General features: G+C 45.5%; 1 protein-coding gene across 1 annotated transcript in view; it reads left to right on the top strand.

Moving 5' to 3' along the window:
• ppp1r37 (protein phosphatase 1, regulatory subunit 37) overlaps positions 1-17180 on the top strand; it is a gene marked incomplete at its 5' end in the record, with an annotated part of 57985 nt that extends 40805 nt beyond the window's left edge. The window contains 6 exons of the mRNA XM_079513907.1: positions 3827-3939; positions 8728-8869; positions 9433-9599; positions 11956-14578; positions 15052-15149; positions 15470-17180. Coding sequence (XP_079370033.1) covers positions 3827-3939; positions 8728-8869; positions 9433-9599; positions 11956-14578; positions 15052-15140 — 3134 coding nt within the window. The 3' untranslated portion in view covers positions 15141-15149; positions 15470-17180. The remainder of the gene's footprint in view (positions 1-3826; positions 3940-8727; positions 8870-9432; positions 9600-11955; positions 14579-15051; positions 15150-15469) is intronic.
• Positions 17181-18851: the final 1671 nt, after the last annotated feature.

Genomic DNA, 18851 nt, shown 5'->3' on the forward strand with positions numbered 1-18851 from the left:
TATGCCCAGTCACCACGCTGCACCTGTAATGTTCCTTTTTTACTGTTTAAAAGTTTAAAATAAGAATTGAGTGCACAGAATATCAATACGAAGCAACTGAAAAACACCTTATTTCAATGGTAGTGGATGTAGAGAGAGATGATTTTTGTCCAACCACGAAACGGCAACCAATGGGTGCGAAGAGGGGCACAGCCATGGGCGGGACTTGACAAAGGGTGAATTGCATACACAATCGTATCCGTGCTGACTCGGGTCAGACTTGAAACCACAACACAAACACAGAGACGAGGTATACCTGCATATCGCTGGCTGTTTCCACACAACATACACGAGGGAGTGATTGTCACGCATGCGTGTCTCAACAATGTGTAGTCAGTCAGGCAGTCAGTCAGTCATACGGGTCAGGACGTTGACTCTTACAGGCTGGACCCAGCGTGCTGTAAAGAGCAACACTGGCCCAGGCCATGAGGCTTTTCCATGACATCTCTATGCTACAACATGTGGCTGTGTTTATGGGGCGTGTATAACATTAGTTAAGCATGCAATTAAAATGGATGAAAAGATTGTCTACATTGCGGAGTGAAAGTTTAAAAAAAGAATGATAAAATGTAACTGTAGTTTAATACAGTTTGGGCTGATATCCATTTCCCAGCTATATTATGTCTCGGCCAATAGAGCCAAGTGTCCCGATTAAAGGTTCTATTAGGGGGTCACGGTGGCACAGTTGATAGTGCTGTCGCCTCACAGCTAGAAGGTCCTGGGTTCGATTCCCGCTCGGGGCGCTGTGCGTGCTGGTGGCGTGTTTCCTCCTCCGCGTCATCAGTGCCCATACCCGAGGCGGGGTTGGCGAAAGGGCCTTTCTGTGTGGAGTTTGCATGTTCTCCCCGTGTCCCCTAGGGTAGGTACTAGAGGGCAGCACAGGTCCATAAAATTGGACCCGGTCCGAAACGGACCCGGTGATATCAGAACAGAACCGATCCGGATCCGAAAACATTCTAATTGGCCGCACCCGGCCCGGACCCGGCCCCGAAAGTTTTGGATCCGGTCCAAAACGGACCCGTTAAAAACAGGATCCGATCCGAAATAAACCTACCCGTTCCGAAAGACCCGTTACACCCGTGGTGTGTCCAATCCTATATTATGCTTATTTTCACCGTGACTGTGATTATGAGACTGAAGTGAACACTGTGACTGAACGTCAGCATCACCCCCGCCTCTACAAAGGAGTGCTGAAAATAGCCGATCTACAAGCTCGCAATGCGTCGCATGGTTAAGTACAGTTTGCAGCGCAAATCCTTGGCGCACACTTTAATGCAGTCATCAAGAATGACAGCTTTTCTTTTGGATGGAATTGCTTTCCGAATAGCAACAAAAGACGTGATGGCACTTTGTTGTTGTGGTTGTTGACCCTCGCCGGCACTCTCTTTTTTCTTACACGCCTTCCCATTCATGTGTTTTTTCAGTGAAGATTTAGCAGCACCAACATTTTTACCGTCCGCGTCGACAATGATAACAAAACTGTCCCAGACATCTGACTTCCCTTTAGGAGATTGCGTGCTGTAATCGTTTGATTGTAGTTTGCGTTTCACCTCGCTCAAGAAGGGGGCCGCCATGGTGATGATAGCTACTGTTCGTGTTGTGTGTGACTGTGCGCGCGCTGCGCACACACTGTGACACACCCACCACCAGTGGATACGTTCCATTTCCAAATCCTCGAGGCGTGTATTTTAGAACATAATCATTACAACGCAGTTGAACGCACGCATACCATAATGTCTATTTTCAAAACCTATTTTTAAAGTTGAAAGGTTTAATATATAATAAAAATCGGGTCCTGCACGGGCATTTCGGGTATTCTGCATTGCAGATGCCCGAAACGAGGCCTGCAGCTTTGAAATGGAACCGACCCGTTCCCCGACGGCATGTCAATATTTTGCACCCGACCCGGCTCGGTTCTCGGTTCGGATCTCGGGTATTCGGGTCCGGGTGGACCCGTGCTGCCCTCTAGTAGGTACCCTCACAAAAAACATGCAGTAATCCTGGTCTCTAAACTGCCTCCCCCTGGCCAGCCGGTGCGCCTGATGGAGGGGAAAGGATCTGGTTGGAATAACGTGTTCCTTCCATGCGCTACGTCCAACCAGGGAAACTCCCCCCTGTCAGGTGTAAAGGAGCAACTTGGACACTCAGGCATGAAGGAAGCATGAGTTCAAGTCCGTTGCTCTCCCCATGTCCCCCATATATGGGGACTAGGCTGGCGGAGGGTGTGTAGAGGCCAGGATCACATTAGATAATTGACACAGGGGTGAAAAATGGGTTACAAAATCGTGGGATAAAGATTATATTAAAAAAAAAGGTTCTATTAGGCACCAGGCCTTGTCAACATCATCTCTCTCTCTCTATCTCTCTCTCTCTCTATTCAGTTCAGTTCAGTTCAATTCAAAGGAGCTTTATTTGCATGAGAAAACGTACGTTTACATTGCCAAAGCAAAAGTGGAACAAGACAATCGAAATAAAACAATGTATTTACAAATTAAGATTGAATAATAAATACGAATTAAATAAAGGTGTAAACAGAGCTGTGTTGCATTAACACTTTGGGTAATACTAGATTTAATACTAGTTTTCTGTCCGATATATAAGTTATACATCCATATAGGAGACGTTAGCTTTATACTTTTGGAAGTTGACAGCAGTATTTCAATGTTTTTTTTTAGTATTTAAAAAAACATTTGCGACAAGTAGCAACAATTTATTCAAATGTAATTGAATTAAAGTCAGTTGCTCTGTTTATCTGTTAACACAGTTTCTATGTACCGAGGTCATTTGCTGTAAGCCAGTGGTTCCCAAAGTGGGGTCCGGGGACCCCCAGGGGTCCTTGAGTGAGTTCCAGGGGGTCCCCAGCTAAATGATAGTTAGGAAACAAATGGACCATTATGAGTCTGTAACTCAGAGAGTGTACAAATGGAACCAAATATATCTTCTCTTATGGGGGTCCCTGGCATATCTTTTCTAATGGGGGTCCCTGGCATATCTTCTCTTATGGGGGTCCCTGGCATATCTTTTCTAATGGGGGTCCCTGGCATATCTTCTCTTATGGGGGTCCCTGGCATATCTTCTCTTATGGGGGTCCCTGGCATATCTTTTCTAATGGGGGTCCCTGGCATATCTTCTCTTATGGGGGTCCCTGGCATATCTTTTCTAATGGGGGTCCCTGGCATATCTTCTCTTATGGGGGTCCCTGGCATATCTTTTCTAATGGGGGTCCCTGGCATATCTTCTCTTATGGGGGTCCCTGGCATATCTTTTCTAATGGGGGTCCCTGGCATATCTTCTCTTATGGGGGTCCCTGGCATATCTTTTCTAATGGGGTGTCCGTGGGCTAATTAGTGTCCTTGACATGGAACAAGTTTGAGAACCACTGCAGTGGAGAGGGTATAAACAATTAAACGGTGTATACAACACAACAATGATTTGTATTGTATTTGTATTCTCTCTCTCTCTCTCTCTCTCTCTCTCTCTCTCTCTCTCTCTCTCTCTCTCTATATATATATATATATATATATATATATATATATATATATAGAGAGAGAGAGAAGTGGTCTATTTGTACGTCTCTAAATGTTTTGATGAATTGAACAAGGTGGACCCTCTTGTAAACAAGTGTAATGCTTAATTGGGTCGTCCGCTCACAGTTAACAGTCTTTTGTATTCAGTTTGTGCTTGAAATGTACTGTAATTCTGCAAACGGTTTAATACATATTTCAATCAAACTCTCTCTCCCTCTCCCTCTCTCTCTCTCTGTGTTCGGATGTCTCTCTCTCTACAGGTCTAGCCTACGTGTGTGAGGGGCTGAAGGAACAGAGGAAAGGCCTGGTCACCTTGGTGCTATGGAACAACCAGCTCACACACAACGGCATGGGCTACCTCGCTGCTGCACTGGTACGTGTGTGTGTGTGTGTGTGTGTGTGTGTGTGTGTGTGTGTGTGTGTGTGTGTGTGTGTGTGTGTGTGTGTGTGTGTGTGTGTGTGTGTGTGTGTGTGTGTGTGTGTGTGTGTGTGTGTGTGTGTGTGTGTGTGTGTGTGTGTGTGTGTGTGTGTGTGTGTGTAACATCTTGTCCTATTTTATCAATAGATTAAAAATAAGCATACTACCTTCCATAAGTTCCAATTCCATGGAGCTGGTACACCTCATGTTTAGTGACACCTTGTGGCAGAAATATGTTACTGTAGCTACATGAAATGAATGAGAACTGAGAGGCATTGGAGACTACGCTAATAAGATTTGTATTATGATTATTACGAAACACACTTTTCCTTGTAACAGAGTATTTTATTTTCTACATTGCATAATCGATAGTTTTGCTTTAAGTACAACATTTTTATACTCTTTCCACCACTGTATTTTGGGCACACTGTGAGAAAGTCATGTCAGTTATGAGCAAATAATCATATTGTAAAATCAACAGACAAGGTTTGATAGATCACATGCATACCGAATTCCAATTTCCCCATTTTTCTTGGATGGAGGATGATTCTACAAGTGTCTTCTAAATCCTGACAGTTTTCTGAAAAAATGTTTCTATGTCAGTGGTTCTCAAACTATTTCATGTCAAGGACCCCAAAAATTATAAATTGGCCACCGACTGAAAGTATGTCGTTCCAGGGACCCCCAGAAGCAAAGATTTATAGTTAAAAACATTCGCCCTGAATGGGGGAATAGGAAGAATAGAAGAGAGATAGACAGGGTAAGAGATACAGGCAAATACAAGTAGTATCAATAATAATGAATGAAATAGTGTAGGATAATATAATTAATGAAATAGTGTAAGATAATATAATATGGTATAGCAATGTTGTCGGATAATAATAATATATAATGTATGAGAATATTAGGATATAGTGTAGTGGTGTAATAATATGATAGCAGTCCATGGTCGTGTAAGTAATGAGTACAACTACCTTTACATTTTATGCAGCAGACTATTTATTTGCAAAAACATCATTTTTGGAAAAAACTAAAAAACAAACATGATATGCCCAGTCACCACGCTGCACCTGTAATGTTCCTTTTTACTGTTTAAAAGTTTAAAATAAGAATTGAGTGCACAGAATATCAATACGAAGCAACGGAAAAACACCTTATTTCAATGGTAGTGGATGTAGAGAGATGATTTTTGTCCAACCACGAAACGGCAACCAATGGGTGCGAAGAGGGGCACAGCCATGGGCGGGACTTGACAAAGGGTGAATTGCATACATATTGTATCTGTGCTGACTCGGGTCAGACTTGAAACCACAACACGAAACAGAGACGAGGTATACCTGCATATCGCTGGCTGTTTCCACACAACATGCACGCGGGAGTGATTGTCACGCATGTGTGTCTCAACAATGTGTAGTCAGTCAGTCAGTCAGTCATACGAGTCATTCTCATATAATGTATGAGAATATTAGGATATAGTGTAGTGGTGTAATAATATGATAGCAGTCCATGGTCGTGTAAGTAATGAGTACAACTACCTTTACATTTTATGCAGCAGACTATTTAAGCAGAGTTTTTCTTTTCTTTTTCTTCTCCGCAATACACTGACTACAAAAGGGCCATTTTAAGTTACTTGACCCCTTGTTTTTTTTTGTTTTTTTTATCCTTGAAGGACACACAATGAACACGGTGCACGTGCAAAATAGAAATGAGAACATTACAGCCTAATATAGCCACTTAAAGGGGTGTTTGGACTTTATGTCACTCTAAAACATTGAAAACACATCCCTGGACATCGAGTGTTTTAACCCATTTTGGACTGAGGTCGATAAAAAAAGGCTTCTAAATTTTTCTGAAAACCCTATGTTTCTATGTCAGTGGTGCTCAACCTTTTTCATGTCAAGGACCCCCAGAATTATCTCTATTGGGCCACGGACCCCCCATCTCAAAATATGTAGTTCCAGGGACCCCCAAGAAGCAAATATTTTAGTTAAAAATGTTCGCTCTGAAATATATATTCAAAGATTTGCGCCACATTAAATGTGGCGCAAATCTATTTTTGAAAAATAGCTAAATTATGACCTAATGTTTAAAACACCAAAAGGGGTTCCCGCCCAAAATGCGTTAACACATAAGACACATGACTCCAGAAGTTGTTACAAAGTGAAATAATTGGTTCATGTCAGAAGAAACCGAAAACAGAACGAAAGAGAAAACCCTTGAACATTACTGAACATCACAACACATTTGCACGCCTGAACTTACCAGCAAAACAAGTGGAATCTACGAAGAAAGAAAACGTTTGTATCTCTCTTTGATTATATGAGCAAGATTATAACTCCAATCATCTTCTTCAATATCAATGCTATCATATTGCTGCTCATAACTGACTCCATATTGGCTCATACTAGTGCTTTTGATTTTCCAACATGGATAAATGTCAGCTTACAATTTAGAAGGAAGGAAGTCCGCACACCGATCTCAAGCTCCCGTGCACTTTATTAAAGGGACACTTCACCCTTTTTGCGAAAACAAATATATGTAAATGACGTTTAGAGGATTTAGAACACTTTCCTGGGGGTCTTTGTGTGTAATATGTGGTTTTAGATATTTTAGATTTTAGCAGTGAGCCCAGTGTCTCTGATGCCGACCAGCTCAGTGGCCTTGTGGTTAGAGTGTCCGCCCTGAAACTGGGAGGTCGGGGTTCGATCCCCAGCCGGGTCATACCAAAGACTGTAAAAATGGGACCCAATGACCCTGCTTGACACTCAGCATCAAAGGGTTGGATTGGGGGTCAAATCTACTAATCAAATGATTCCCGAGCGCGGCGCACGCTGCGGCTCACCGCTCCAAGAGATGGGTCAAATGCGGAGAATAAATTTCACTGCGGTAACGTGTGTGACAAATCGTATGACTTTGACTTTGTCATGGACACTGGACTCACTTACTTCCTGGACTACAATTCCCACAATGCTTTGGTGCACTTCTCCTCCTCGTGGATTGGCGGAGGACTGTCTTACTGAGACGACATGTAGTCCAGGAAGTAAGTGAGCCCAGTGTCCATGACATCAGAGACGCACACTAGCAGACGCGCAGCAGACATTAGCAGACGCGCACTGCTAAAAATCTAAAATATCTAAAACCACGTAATATGTGGTTTTAGATATTTTAGATTTACACACACAAAGACTCCCAGGAAAGTGTTCTAAATCTTCTAAACGTCATTAACATATATTTTCCTAACGTCCTTTTGGACTCTTATTTCCGCTGTCAGCTTACAGACGTCGACAAAACATAAATTGTTGGACCGGGGATCACCAGGGTTCCAAATGGACCCTTGTGGGTCTGTAACACTTGAATATACTGTATACAAATTCAACCTAATGGACTCTAAAAAAAATGAACACAGAGGATTTTACTATAATAGATTGGGGGAAAAAAATAAACTATCCAACTTGGGGTCCTTAGTTGAAATTCAAAAAGGACTGTTCTAAGAAGTCTGTAGGAGTTCCCATTACTGGAGCTTAGGGCAGTAGTGCGGAACTCGCACACGCACGCACACGCACGCACGCACGCACACACACACGGCTTGAACATTCCTCTTCAGTCCTCACTAATATGACATTATCCCATGACTGGCATGGCTGCTGTTTGGTAACCTCAGAGATAAACACAGGATGCACCCATGCATTAAACCATTTAGACCATGAGGACGATTCTACAAATACCTTCTAAATGTTTCTGTGTCAGTGGTTCTCAAACATGTTCATGTCAAGGACCGCCAAAAACATATGCAATTGGCCGCCGACCCCCATCTGAAAATATGTTGTTCCAGGGACACCCCCACAAGCAAAGATTTGAGTTTGCTCTGAAAGAATATATATTCAAAGATTTGTGCCACATTTTCACGATTTTTCAGTGCCGCGCTACAAGCTTGTAGATCTGCTATTTTTCAATAGCTAAAGTATAGACACCAAAAGGGGTTCCTGTCCTGACTGGGTTAGGCTGGCTACATGTCATGTTTGATGCTCATTGTAGTTTCCTGTAGGGAGTCCATTACTTGAACTTGCCTTAGTTTTGCCATCTGCCAGATGGCAGCTGTAATTGCGTTTCCCTCGTCCATTCCAAAAAAAAAGTATATATATATATATATATTCCCGTTTATCAGCCGACTTCAGATTTGTATTATTGACATTTTTGTCAAGCTTTTGGTGTGTGTGTGTAATCCAAATTTGCCATTGACAAATGAATGAATGGACAATTTTTGAGTGTTTGTGTAAACGCAAACATCGATGACGAAGGTGAGGACGCGCCGGAATGAGATGATGTATGATGATGCACGATGATAAGAGCCCCTCACTTCACACGGGTGTGATTTTCTTATATGCACAGACTTAACCCATTCAGGACGGGAACCCCTTTTAGTGTCATTATGTTATACTTTAGCTATTGAAAAATAGCAGATCTACAAGCTCATAGCGCTTGTTACAGCTCCTTCTCAAAAAACACACACCGTACTACGAGCTTGTAGATTTGCTTCTTGTCCCTGGAACACCATATTTTCAGACGGGGGTCGACGGCCAATTAATTACATATAATTTTTTGGGGTCCTTGACATGAAATAGTTTGAGAACCACTGACATAGAAACCTAAGGTTATTTTTTTCACAGAAAACCGTTAGGATTTTAGAAGACATTTTGTAGAAATGGGTTATTCTAAGGGTTTGTTTTGGTCTTTTCCCTGCAGCCATGCACCCAGAGCCTGGAGACTCTGAACCTGGGCCATAACTCCATAGGGAATGAAGGCGTCCACAAGTTGAAGGATGGACTCATTGGCAACCGCTCCGTCCTCCGGCTGGGCCTAGCCTCCACCAAACTGTCTTGCGAAGGTGAGGATACAATCTTTTATTTTCCCCATAACTATAGCGACGCCTGATTTCTGGTTTTTGGAGGCTGCTTAGCTTATTTCTGTCACAACAGTTGCCACCACTGGCAACAACCCATAACATCCCATCGTCTGCACGGCATGGCTAGTCGAGCAGTTCTGATTGGCTGCCTCGTCTCCAGCCATGTTGCCTCAGAATTCACTAATTTGAGCATAACAGCGGAGCGCAGCTAAAAAGTGGCATAACGTCAGCAGCAGACCCACAGATAATAATAATGCAGCTGGTAATTAATTGATTTAATCAATTTGGGCGTGTTTTGCTATGACAGTAATTTGCAATGTGGCCCCTCTGGAGTGAGTGTGGAAATATAGTGGCCCTCTTCTCCTAACTTAACAACGCCTGATTTATATTTGGACATGGTGGCACACCAAAGAAATAGCAGATCTGCAAGAGCTGTGGATGTGCTGTCAAGCTCGTAGATTAGCTATTCTTCGCGGTAGCGCCACACACACACACACACACACGGCACGTGACTTTGTACTTATTCCGTTATCTGTGCTCTCAAGGCGCCGTGGCCGTGGCGGAGTTCATCGCGGAGAGCCCCAGGCTGCTGCGCCTGGACCTCCGAGAGAACGAGATCAAGACGGGCGGTCTGATGGCTCTGTCTCTGGCCCTGAAGGTCAACACCTCTCTGCTGCGCCTGGACCTGGACCGCGAGCCCAAGAAAGAGACTGTAAGGAGAACCAGTGCAAGGGGACGAGAGGGGGGGGATAAAGGCTCATACATAGTCTGGATTTTCGGTGCCCTTCTCTCTGTTTTTACTCACCACCGCTCAACGTTATTTCAGCTCCGGTGGTCACCTCACCACCGAAAATCCAGACTATGAATAGGCCTTAAGGAGGACATAAAACATTTGACGTTTAGATGTCGGTGACAAACAACATTGCAATGCCATGCAGGCAGTGTTCATTTTTTTCTTCTTATTCTTTTGAATAACACACCATTTAGTTTTAGTCCTAGTCATCTGAAATTGTTTGGTCTTAGTCTAGTCTTAGTTGACTAAATATCAAAAATCTTAGTCTTAAAGGAGAATTCCATACTAAAAGGCTTTCTTACCTTTTCTTTGTAGTTGTTACGTCCCCACCAAAGAGGTCCAGGTGTTATTTTGTGCAAAAGCTCCTTATTGGCTATTTCCCTTACCATAAGCCCTAAATTGAATTGAATTGGAATTGAATGGGGCTATGGGGTGCTAATTTGCTTATTTCCATCGCTCAAAATTATTATTTATTTGTATATATCCTCTCTTCATAATGTAAATAATATCCCAAGCGGCACACTTTACTACTTATTTCGATGGAAATAAGCAAATTAGCACAACACCCCATAGCCCCATTCAATTCCCATTTAATTCAATGCAATTCGTTGAGGGCTTATGGTAGGGGAAATAGCCAATAAGGAGTTTTTGCACAAATAAACACCTGGACCTCTTTGGTGGGGACGTAACGACTACAAAGAAAGGTAAGAAACGTAAAAGGCATTCTAGCATGGAATTCTCCTTTAAGCCCTAAACCACACCAAAGGGTCAAGACGGTTTTTAGCGTTGTCCCTGCGGTGTGTGATGTGTCTTGTTGCACGTTGACCCTAGTGATTCAACGCATGGAATTCAATGGCCCAAACTACACCACAAGGGTCGAGACGGTTTTAGCATTAACTCCTTGCAACCGTTTGGACCCAAGGAGTTGCATTGGTGACCCTTTGGTGTGGTTAGGGCTTTAGTCTTAATTATTTTTAGTCTTAAAGTTAATTTTGACAGCAAAATTCCGATTTAGTCTAGCGATGGGTCCGATTTATCGATTAATCGTTAATAGGATGAGGGGAAATAGGTGAAGGGATGTAGTTGTCTGTATGTATGCACACAAAAAAATGGGTCAAAGTCGGATAACAACAGTGACCTGAAACATGTAGAAACAAATGTGAAGGAATTGTACATGTGATTGACTCAAGTTAAAAAATAAATAAAAAAATCGTTAATAGGATCAAAATTATAAAAAAAAGAAATAGAATGTTACAGCTCCTTCTCAAAAAATGTGAATGTTGTGGAAAAGTAAATTTTCCTCCGTAATATAATTAAAAAAGTGAAACTTTAATTATATCATAGATTCATTGTGCATACAGTAAAATATTTAAAAAACCTTTTTTTAGTTTGAATCTCGATGATTATGGCATACAGCTCATGAAAATCAAAAATCCATGTCTAATGTTGTCATCCATAGTAACTAACTACATTTTATAGGATTATAGTTTACCATTTATTTTGTTCGCTTAGGCCTGTACTAGTGTAGCCTGGCTAATAAGCCAGACTCAAATCACACTGTTGTGTGGTATTTGAATCTGGAGATGCTGTGTATGGATCTTGTTTCCCGGGGGGCGGGTTCAAACATTTTCTCTGTGACGCAATTGGTCAGAGCTACTGTCAGTCAAAGGTCTCAAGCATTGAACGTCACTGTACCAAAGCCCGCCCATATTGCATACCGTGTCCCGATTGGCCACACCAGTTCTCTGGTGTAGGAAATGGGCGTACAATTGAGCCTCTCCAGACCGTAATCCGCCGGCAGGCAATTTTCTTTTTGCCAACGGCTGATTCGGTCTGGTTTATTAGCCAGGCCTTTACTAGTGTACTGCAGGTGACTTGAATGCTATATGGTGCAATGTTGAGTACAGGCCAGGGCTACAGGCCAAAGTGTGCCTGCATTATGGGTATTGATGGTAATGGTATCTGTTATAATTGGCCTGATTGAGGCAACGTTTATGTACGACCACAATCCCACAATTGATGCATTTTTTTAAGGCTGCTCCCCACCCGATTAATCCCTACACATCCCTAATTTAGTCTTAGTCTTTTGAACACACCATTTAGTTTTAGTCCTGTTTAGTAATCTGAAATAGTTTAGTCTTAGTCTAGTCTTAGTCGACTAAAAAACCTAGTCAACAAAATGAACATTGCATGCAGGTATGATTTGTTTCCTCTTGGGAGACTTTGTTTGGATCACTATGTTTCTGACAATGTCCTCCCGTTTGTCCGCCCTCAGGTGAAAAGCTTCCTGGAGACACAGCGCGCCCTGCTGGCGGAGATCCAGAACGGCTGCAAGAGGAACTTCATCCTGGCCAAGGAGAAGGAGGAGACGGACGAGAAGATGAGGCAGTCGGCCTCCATGGCCGAGATCGCCACGGAGGACGGCACGAGGGAGGAGGTGGAGGAAGGAGCCGCGTCGGAGGAGCAGGCGGAGGGGGCGAGAAAAGACGGCGAGGAAGGAGGTAGCGGCACCAATGAAGGACAGACCGGCAGCCAGACGACGGCCGTGGGCTCCGAGCCGGAGCCCACGCCGCCGCCGCTCATCCTGGAGTCGGACTCGGACACCGACGACGAGAACGGAGAAGAGGCCGCGATCTCCTTCGACGCCCCGTCGTCCCCGTGCGACCCCTCTCCCACCCCGAAACAGAATGGCCCCCCGGCAGCAGCCCAGCCGGAGGCAACCCCGCCTCTCGGCGCCTCGCCGTTGTTGACCCTTGTTGTGCCCCCCTCCCCCCCTGCCCCCGCCACGGGCCAGAGTGTCATATCAGGGATCACTGTGACGGAGACGCCCGCTCCGCCCGGCACGCCTCCCTCCCCCGGGAGATGTATATCCGTGTCCAGCCCGGGGAGGGGCCACAAGATCTTCATGGTGACTCGGGTGGAGAGCCCCCCCGACCAGCAGCAGCTGCAGCTACAGCTCCAGATGAGCTCTGCCGCGGCGACTAAGAGAGCCGCGACGAGCAAGCCCGCGGCGTTGTTGTCCCCGGTGCCCGGTCAGCAGCAGCAGACCGGGCAGGAGGCGTCCACGTCACCTCAGCCTGTCCAAGTCGCAACACGCAGCCTGGCAGAGCAGGCAACGGCTCAGACCGCCACACAGACGCAACTGGCAGAGGAGGGAGGGAGGTCGAGACCGCCCACGCTGTCGAGAGACTGCGACCCGAAAGAATGTGGCGCGACAGAGCGGAGCCACGCGGAGCCACCCTCGCAGCCATCGGATGCGCCCTCCCTCCTCCACACGGAGTCTGCACTTGATGTCACACTGGCCCAGGCACAGGGCACTGAACAAAGCCAGCCCGGAGACGTCACACTGGCCAGCGTTTTACAAACGGAGCGGGCCGAGCAGAATCCACAAGCACTTGCACCAGACCAGCCTTCCCATTCCTTACCAGCGGACGTCGCAGCGCTCACAGGTCCACTACAGACACTGCAGCCCCAAGTGACGGAGGACACCGAGGACACTCCTTCGGAAGCTTCAGCTGTGAAACCGCAGTCTGCCAGCGAGGGAGAGCAAGCGGAGGAGAATGGAGGCGTTCTTCTGACAGAGGAAATACAAGCAACGCGGTGCCCGGACAGCACAGAAACGGGCACGCAGTCGGGGGAGAGAGATCCGTGTCGGGCTGGTGCCGCCGTGTCTCAGACGGACACGACACAGCAGTGTGCGGGGGACTCCTCCACACAGGGAGAGACGGAGCAAGCCTTCGCGTCAAACGTCCCGACACAGGAACAGGCACCTGTGCAACAACAAACGCTACAGCGGCTGCCAGAGGCCGCGTCGGAGCTACCGAGCCCCGCGGAGAACATAACGGAGAAACTAGACGGTCAGCAAAGCCAAGAAGCAGACCAGATGCCAACGTTGACCACGATAGAGCAGCGAGCAGAACTGCAACCAGGCGACGCAGTGGAGCGACGAGCAGAACTGCAACCGGGTGACGCAGTGGAGCGACAAGCAGAACTGCAACCGGGTGACACAGTGGAGCGACAAGCAGAACTGCAACCGGGCGACGCAGTGGAGCGACAAGCAGAACTGCAACTGGGCGACACAGTGGAGCGACGAGCAGAACTGCAACCGGGTGACGCAGTGGAGCGACAAGCAGAACTGCAACCGGGTGACGCAGTGGAGCGACAAGCAGAACTGCAACCGGGTGACACAGTGGAGCGACAAGCAGAAATGCAACCAGGCGACGCAGTGGAGCGACCAGCAGAACTGCAACCGGGTGACACAGTGGAGCGACCAGCAGAACTGCAACCGGGTGACACAGTGGAGCGACAAGCAGAACTGCAACCAGGCGACGCAGTGGAGCAACAAGCAGAACTGCAACCGGGTGACACAGTGGAGCGACAAGCAGAACTGCAACCGGGTGACACAGTGGAGCGACAAGCAGAACTGCAACCGGGTGACGCAGTGGAGCGACAAGCAGAACTGCAACCAGGCGACGCAGTGGAGCGACAAGCAGAAATGCAATCATGTGACACAGTAGAGCAGCAAGCGGCGACGCAACAATGTGGCATGGTAGAGCCAGAAGAAGCCGAACTGCAACCATGCGACGCTTCACAGGCGGCCGCCTCCTCCGTCTGCGAAGGTCAGCGGGCCCTTCCTGTGGCCCAAGGAGAAACCCCGGAGCCAAAAGTCGAAAGTCAGCCGGAGGAAGCTTCAGCGAGTCGACACACTGGCACGGAATCGCCCGACGAGAGCTCCGCCGCAGACAGGGACGAGTGCCTCGGCGCAGTGGACGAGGAGGTCAGCGGAGGAGGAGGAGGAGGTGGAAGTTCAGCTCTGCCCAACGGCCTGAAGCCAGAGTTCTCACTTCATCTCCTGGACGCTGAAGGCCCCAAGCCTGGCAGCTGTGTGATGGAGCATGGTGAGTCTGGGCCCAGCAGCTATAGGGCTGTCGCCGTTACACGTTTCAGTTGACGATTCATTGTCACACAGATAATTGCGATGAACAATTTGTGTTTTTTTTTTTACATTGAACATTGGGAAAGTTACAGTTTGTAATCTCTGTTTGCCTTTTAGGTTTCGTAATCGCACATTTCACAGGGCAGATATAACAAATAGCTTAAATGTACAAAAAAGAATTGTACTATTTTTTTACAAAATAGTGGAAATAGTTGATCTACAAGCGTGTGTGTGTGTGTGTGTGTGTGTGTGTGTGTGTGTGTGTGTGTGTGTGTGTGTGTGTGTGTGTGTGTGTGTGTGTGTGTGTGTGTGTGTGTGTGTGTGTGTGTGTGTGTGTGTGTGTGTGTGTGTGTGTGTGTGTGTGTGTGTGTGTGTGTGTGTGTGTGTGTGTGTGTGTGTGTGTGTGTGTGTGTGTGTGTGTGTGTGTGTGTGTAGTGAGTTTGACTGCAGAGCTGAGCTGTGGACAGGATCTGGAGGAGCTGCTGCTAGATGCCAGTTTGGAGACGGGGAGAGATGCACCATGAAGTTAGGAGGTAAAGCCTTTGTCTTCACAGTCACACACACAAACAGTTTGACTGTATTAACCCATTTTGGGCGGGAACCCCTTTTGGTGTTAGCATTATGTTATGCTTTAGCTATTGAAAAATAGCAGATCTACAAGCTCATAGCGCGCCACCGAGTGGCGCGCTACGAGCTTGTAGGTCTGCTATTTTTTTTAAATCGAAGAACGACTGACATAGAAACATAGCTTTTTCAGAAAACTGTCAGGATGTGGAAGACATTTTTAGAATCTGATCTCAGGTCAAAATGGGTTATTAATTGCTAATTGACATCCTCTTTTCCACTTCAACAGGGAACGAAGGTCAGGACAAAAGAGAGCAGTCATTTGGTGTGTCTGGCTCTACAATACAAACCGGTCGCCCCCACCATGTTTTCTTTCTTTTTGTTGTTTCTTCCCGCGATCAAAAAAACAAACAAAAACACTTCCTTTTCTGTGAAGATCTGAAGATCTCAATCGAGTGTCATTGTCTAAGAAGTACTATAAAATATACCAGAAAGAAGAAAAGAAAAGAAAAAAAACTATAAAAAATGACACACACACACAAACTAAAACCGTGGCCGTCAGGGCTTTGGTCATGCCATTTAGGAATGCCCTGCACTCTCTCTCTCTTCTACACTACATCCACTACTGAAATGAGACACATGGGAAGAAAGAGTATGTTAGAAGAAAAGCGAAACTAATAAGAAAAAAACAAAACACACGGTTGTCACTACATCCTGTCAGCCTGTAGCAGGGAGCCAGACATGTAAGAGATAACACTGGGGGGGGGGGGGGGGGGGTACAGCAAAACACTAACCAAAGACAGACCTTATTGCTCATCATCATGGCTCCTGGCTAGCTCTATCTACGTTATGGGTGTTTTTTCCGTAGGTTCCATTGAGATTTTACACTGTAGTAGTGGGGGTGGAGGGGTTGAGTTGGAGCTAAGCTTTCTCCGTCATGTCACACAGACACCACAACCATACTGTCGCTCCACGTGTAAGAATAGAGCAGGGTAAACAACAAGGGCATCATGAACCTAGGACTCATGAGCCCCCTGCTGACAGACAGACAGACAGTCAGAGGACCTGTTGCTTTTTGAATGTGCAGAAGACTTCTTCCAGAGGGCAACGTATACCGGGTCTTACACAAAGGCTTATACCCAACGATGGCAATGGTGCAAAAGTGCGTGCGTGCGTGTATGTGTATGTGTATGTGTTAAGTTTTCCGTCTGCGCATCCCAAAACTCTGTAAGGGACCTCTGCCAAAGTGACCCCCCCTTCTCCCCCCTCTGTTCACTTGGGGTCCCTCAGGAATCGGCGTCCCTTCCAGTCGGTCTCCATGGATCTGAGGTGGAGAAAAACCGGAATGAATCGTTTTTTTTTTCCTTTTCTCCTCCTCCTGCCAAACAAACTGCTCTACTGTCTCTAACAACAAAACTGGGTTTGCTTTGCGGAAAAAAACGATGTCGTTCATTTTACTCTGCAAACTGAAGCCTTTAGAAAGAAAGACAAAAAGAAAGAGAGGCATAACCTTCTGTGAATGTTGGTACAAGAGAGATCTGCCTTTTTGTTTAAGTTTGTGTTTGGTCGTTACAGAGAAAGTCTCGTCACTTTTCCTCCTCACTTTCGGACTATTTTGTTGTGGGCTTTGCATTTACCGTTGAATTGTTCCTTGTCCAGCTGCAGTCACTGTTGTTCCAAACTCGCTAGGAGTATAAGAAGTGATTCTGTGCATCCCCCCCCCCCCTTTTGTCCCCCCCCACCCCCCCACCATTCAACATTCATGTTGCCTTCAGTTCAACACTTAAGTAGAATCTCATCTCTGTTTTTGCTGCTTTGAGAAATCTTTTTTTTTTTTTTTTTTTTGTATTTATTTTATAGCTTTATGAGCCTTCTTTCTGTGTGATTACGTTTTCTCCCTTCCCTTCATCGCCCCCCTTTTTATCTTTTCTTTTCCATTGGGGTTTTGCTTTTAAAGACTTACCCTTTTTTTTTGGTGTATATTTCTGATTCATATTAGAGCAAATATCTAGTTTTCTTTTATTATTATTTTGGTGGGGGGGGGGGGGGGGGGGGTGGAGGAGGGACAATGTTGGGTGGCGGGACGAATAAAAGATTGAGGCTCATGGCAATAGTGGGGGGGGGGGGGGGGATAGTGGGTTCAGTTATGAACACAAACTGAGGGGCAGCGTACGCCATGACTCCCACGTACGTTGTCATTGTTAAAACACTATTCTGCTACGTTGAGGTGTGACCACAAGGGGGTGCTGGGGTTTATGGTGCAATGTGCTCACCCATAGACATATCTATGTGCTCTCCTCCTACCACATAAATGATGATGGCCAATGGGAGTGTTCGTTGCAGGAGCTCCTCCTACCACATAAATGATGATGGCCAATGGGAGTGTTCGATGCAGGAGCTCCCCTTACCACATAAATGATGATGGCCAATGGGAGTGTTCGATGCAGGAGCTCCTCCCCTAAAAGAAAACAGACTTTGATACCATACATAAAGTACAACAATTTAAACCTACTGTATGTCAGATACTGTGGACTTTCAAACCAAGCATATTTTATTTTTTTCTATAGCAAGACGTTGACAAACCAAATGATATGAACGGCGGCTATTTCACTCTTGCATTGTACTTGGGGAGGGAGGGGGGGGGGGGGGGGGGGTTAACCCCCCCCCCCCTGTCATTTGAATCCTCCTGTCCCTCATTCTCATACCATTATTTCAAATCCACATTGCTGTGCTGCCCCCCCCCCCCCCCCCCCACACACACACACACACACACACTGTTTGTAATGCTTTATTTTTCCCTTTCTTTTTTTTTTCTTTTTTTTTTTTAGTAAATTTTAGTTATTTGTTAACTTAATCAAAATGTGCTGGTAATCACAAAATATATGTATGGCAAAAATTTGTTCCTGAAATAAATGCATGTAATGACTAATGATGTGATTGTGAATGTTTCACTGAAATTAAATTACTGAGTTTGGGAGTTCTGCTAGAATCGTTTGCAGAAAAGTGTGCATGATAAAAATGGAGATGGTTTAATGAAGTAAGAGTAAAGTTCTTACTTTGGCTGGAATTTTCATCATGAGATAGCCGTTTCAATAATTTCACAACTTACTCTGCTGTATTTTCCACAGCAAGCATAACGTTATGTTCAAGAGAGAAAGATGGAGTCAATACAAACACTGGTGCACAGACCAGCGTAAAGTACCGTACACTCCTGTAGGTCCAAATAGAGCCCCATGGTCCAACAAGGGACCACATCGTTGGTAAGGACATGTTATTGTTTCCTTGGCATTGCCTTGACCTAGTTTTCTAAAGACCTTCATAATGAACAGGAAAGGACTATAGCTGTCTGTGCAAAAATGACAATCACATTTTGTTGCCGTAAGGTGTATGTGGCCTGGATGCAATTTGCTGATGGGTTTCCAGGATTCCTCCTTTCTCAAAAGACTAAAAAACACGATGAGTTATATAAAAATGGGGGAGCTTTACGTCTCAACATAATTTTTTTTTGCATTGTATTATGTGTCAAAAATCTAAGCAGCCTTTGACAGTTTATGCTGTGTAATGTTTAGCTCATGGAAAGTGAGCTGACGTACGTTTTGAGGCCCAACACTTCATTAGTCCCTCTAGGCAGGCGGGGACTTGACCTTTTTAGTGAGGTGAACTCCAAAAAC

This window comes from Electrona antarctica (genome assembly GCF_951216825.1).
Source record: "Electrona antarctica genome assembly, chromosome: 11".
Lineage (NCBI taxonomy): Eukaryota > Metazoa > Chordata > Actinopteri > Myctophiformes > Myctophidae > Electrona > Electrona antarctica.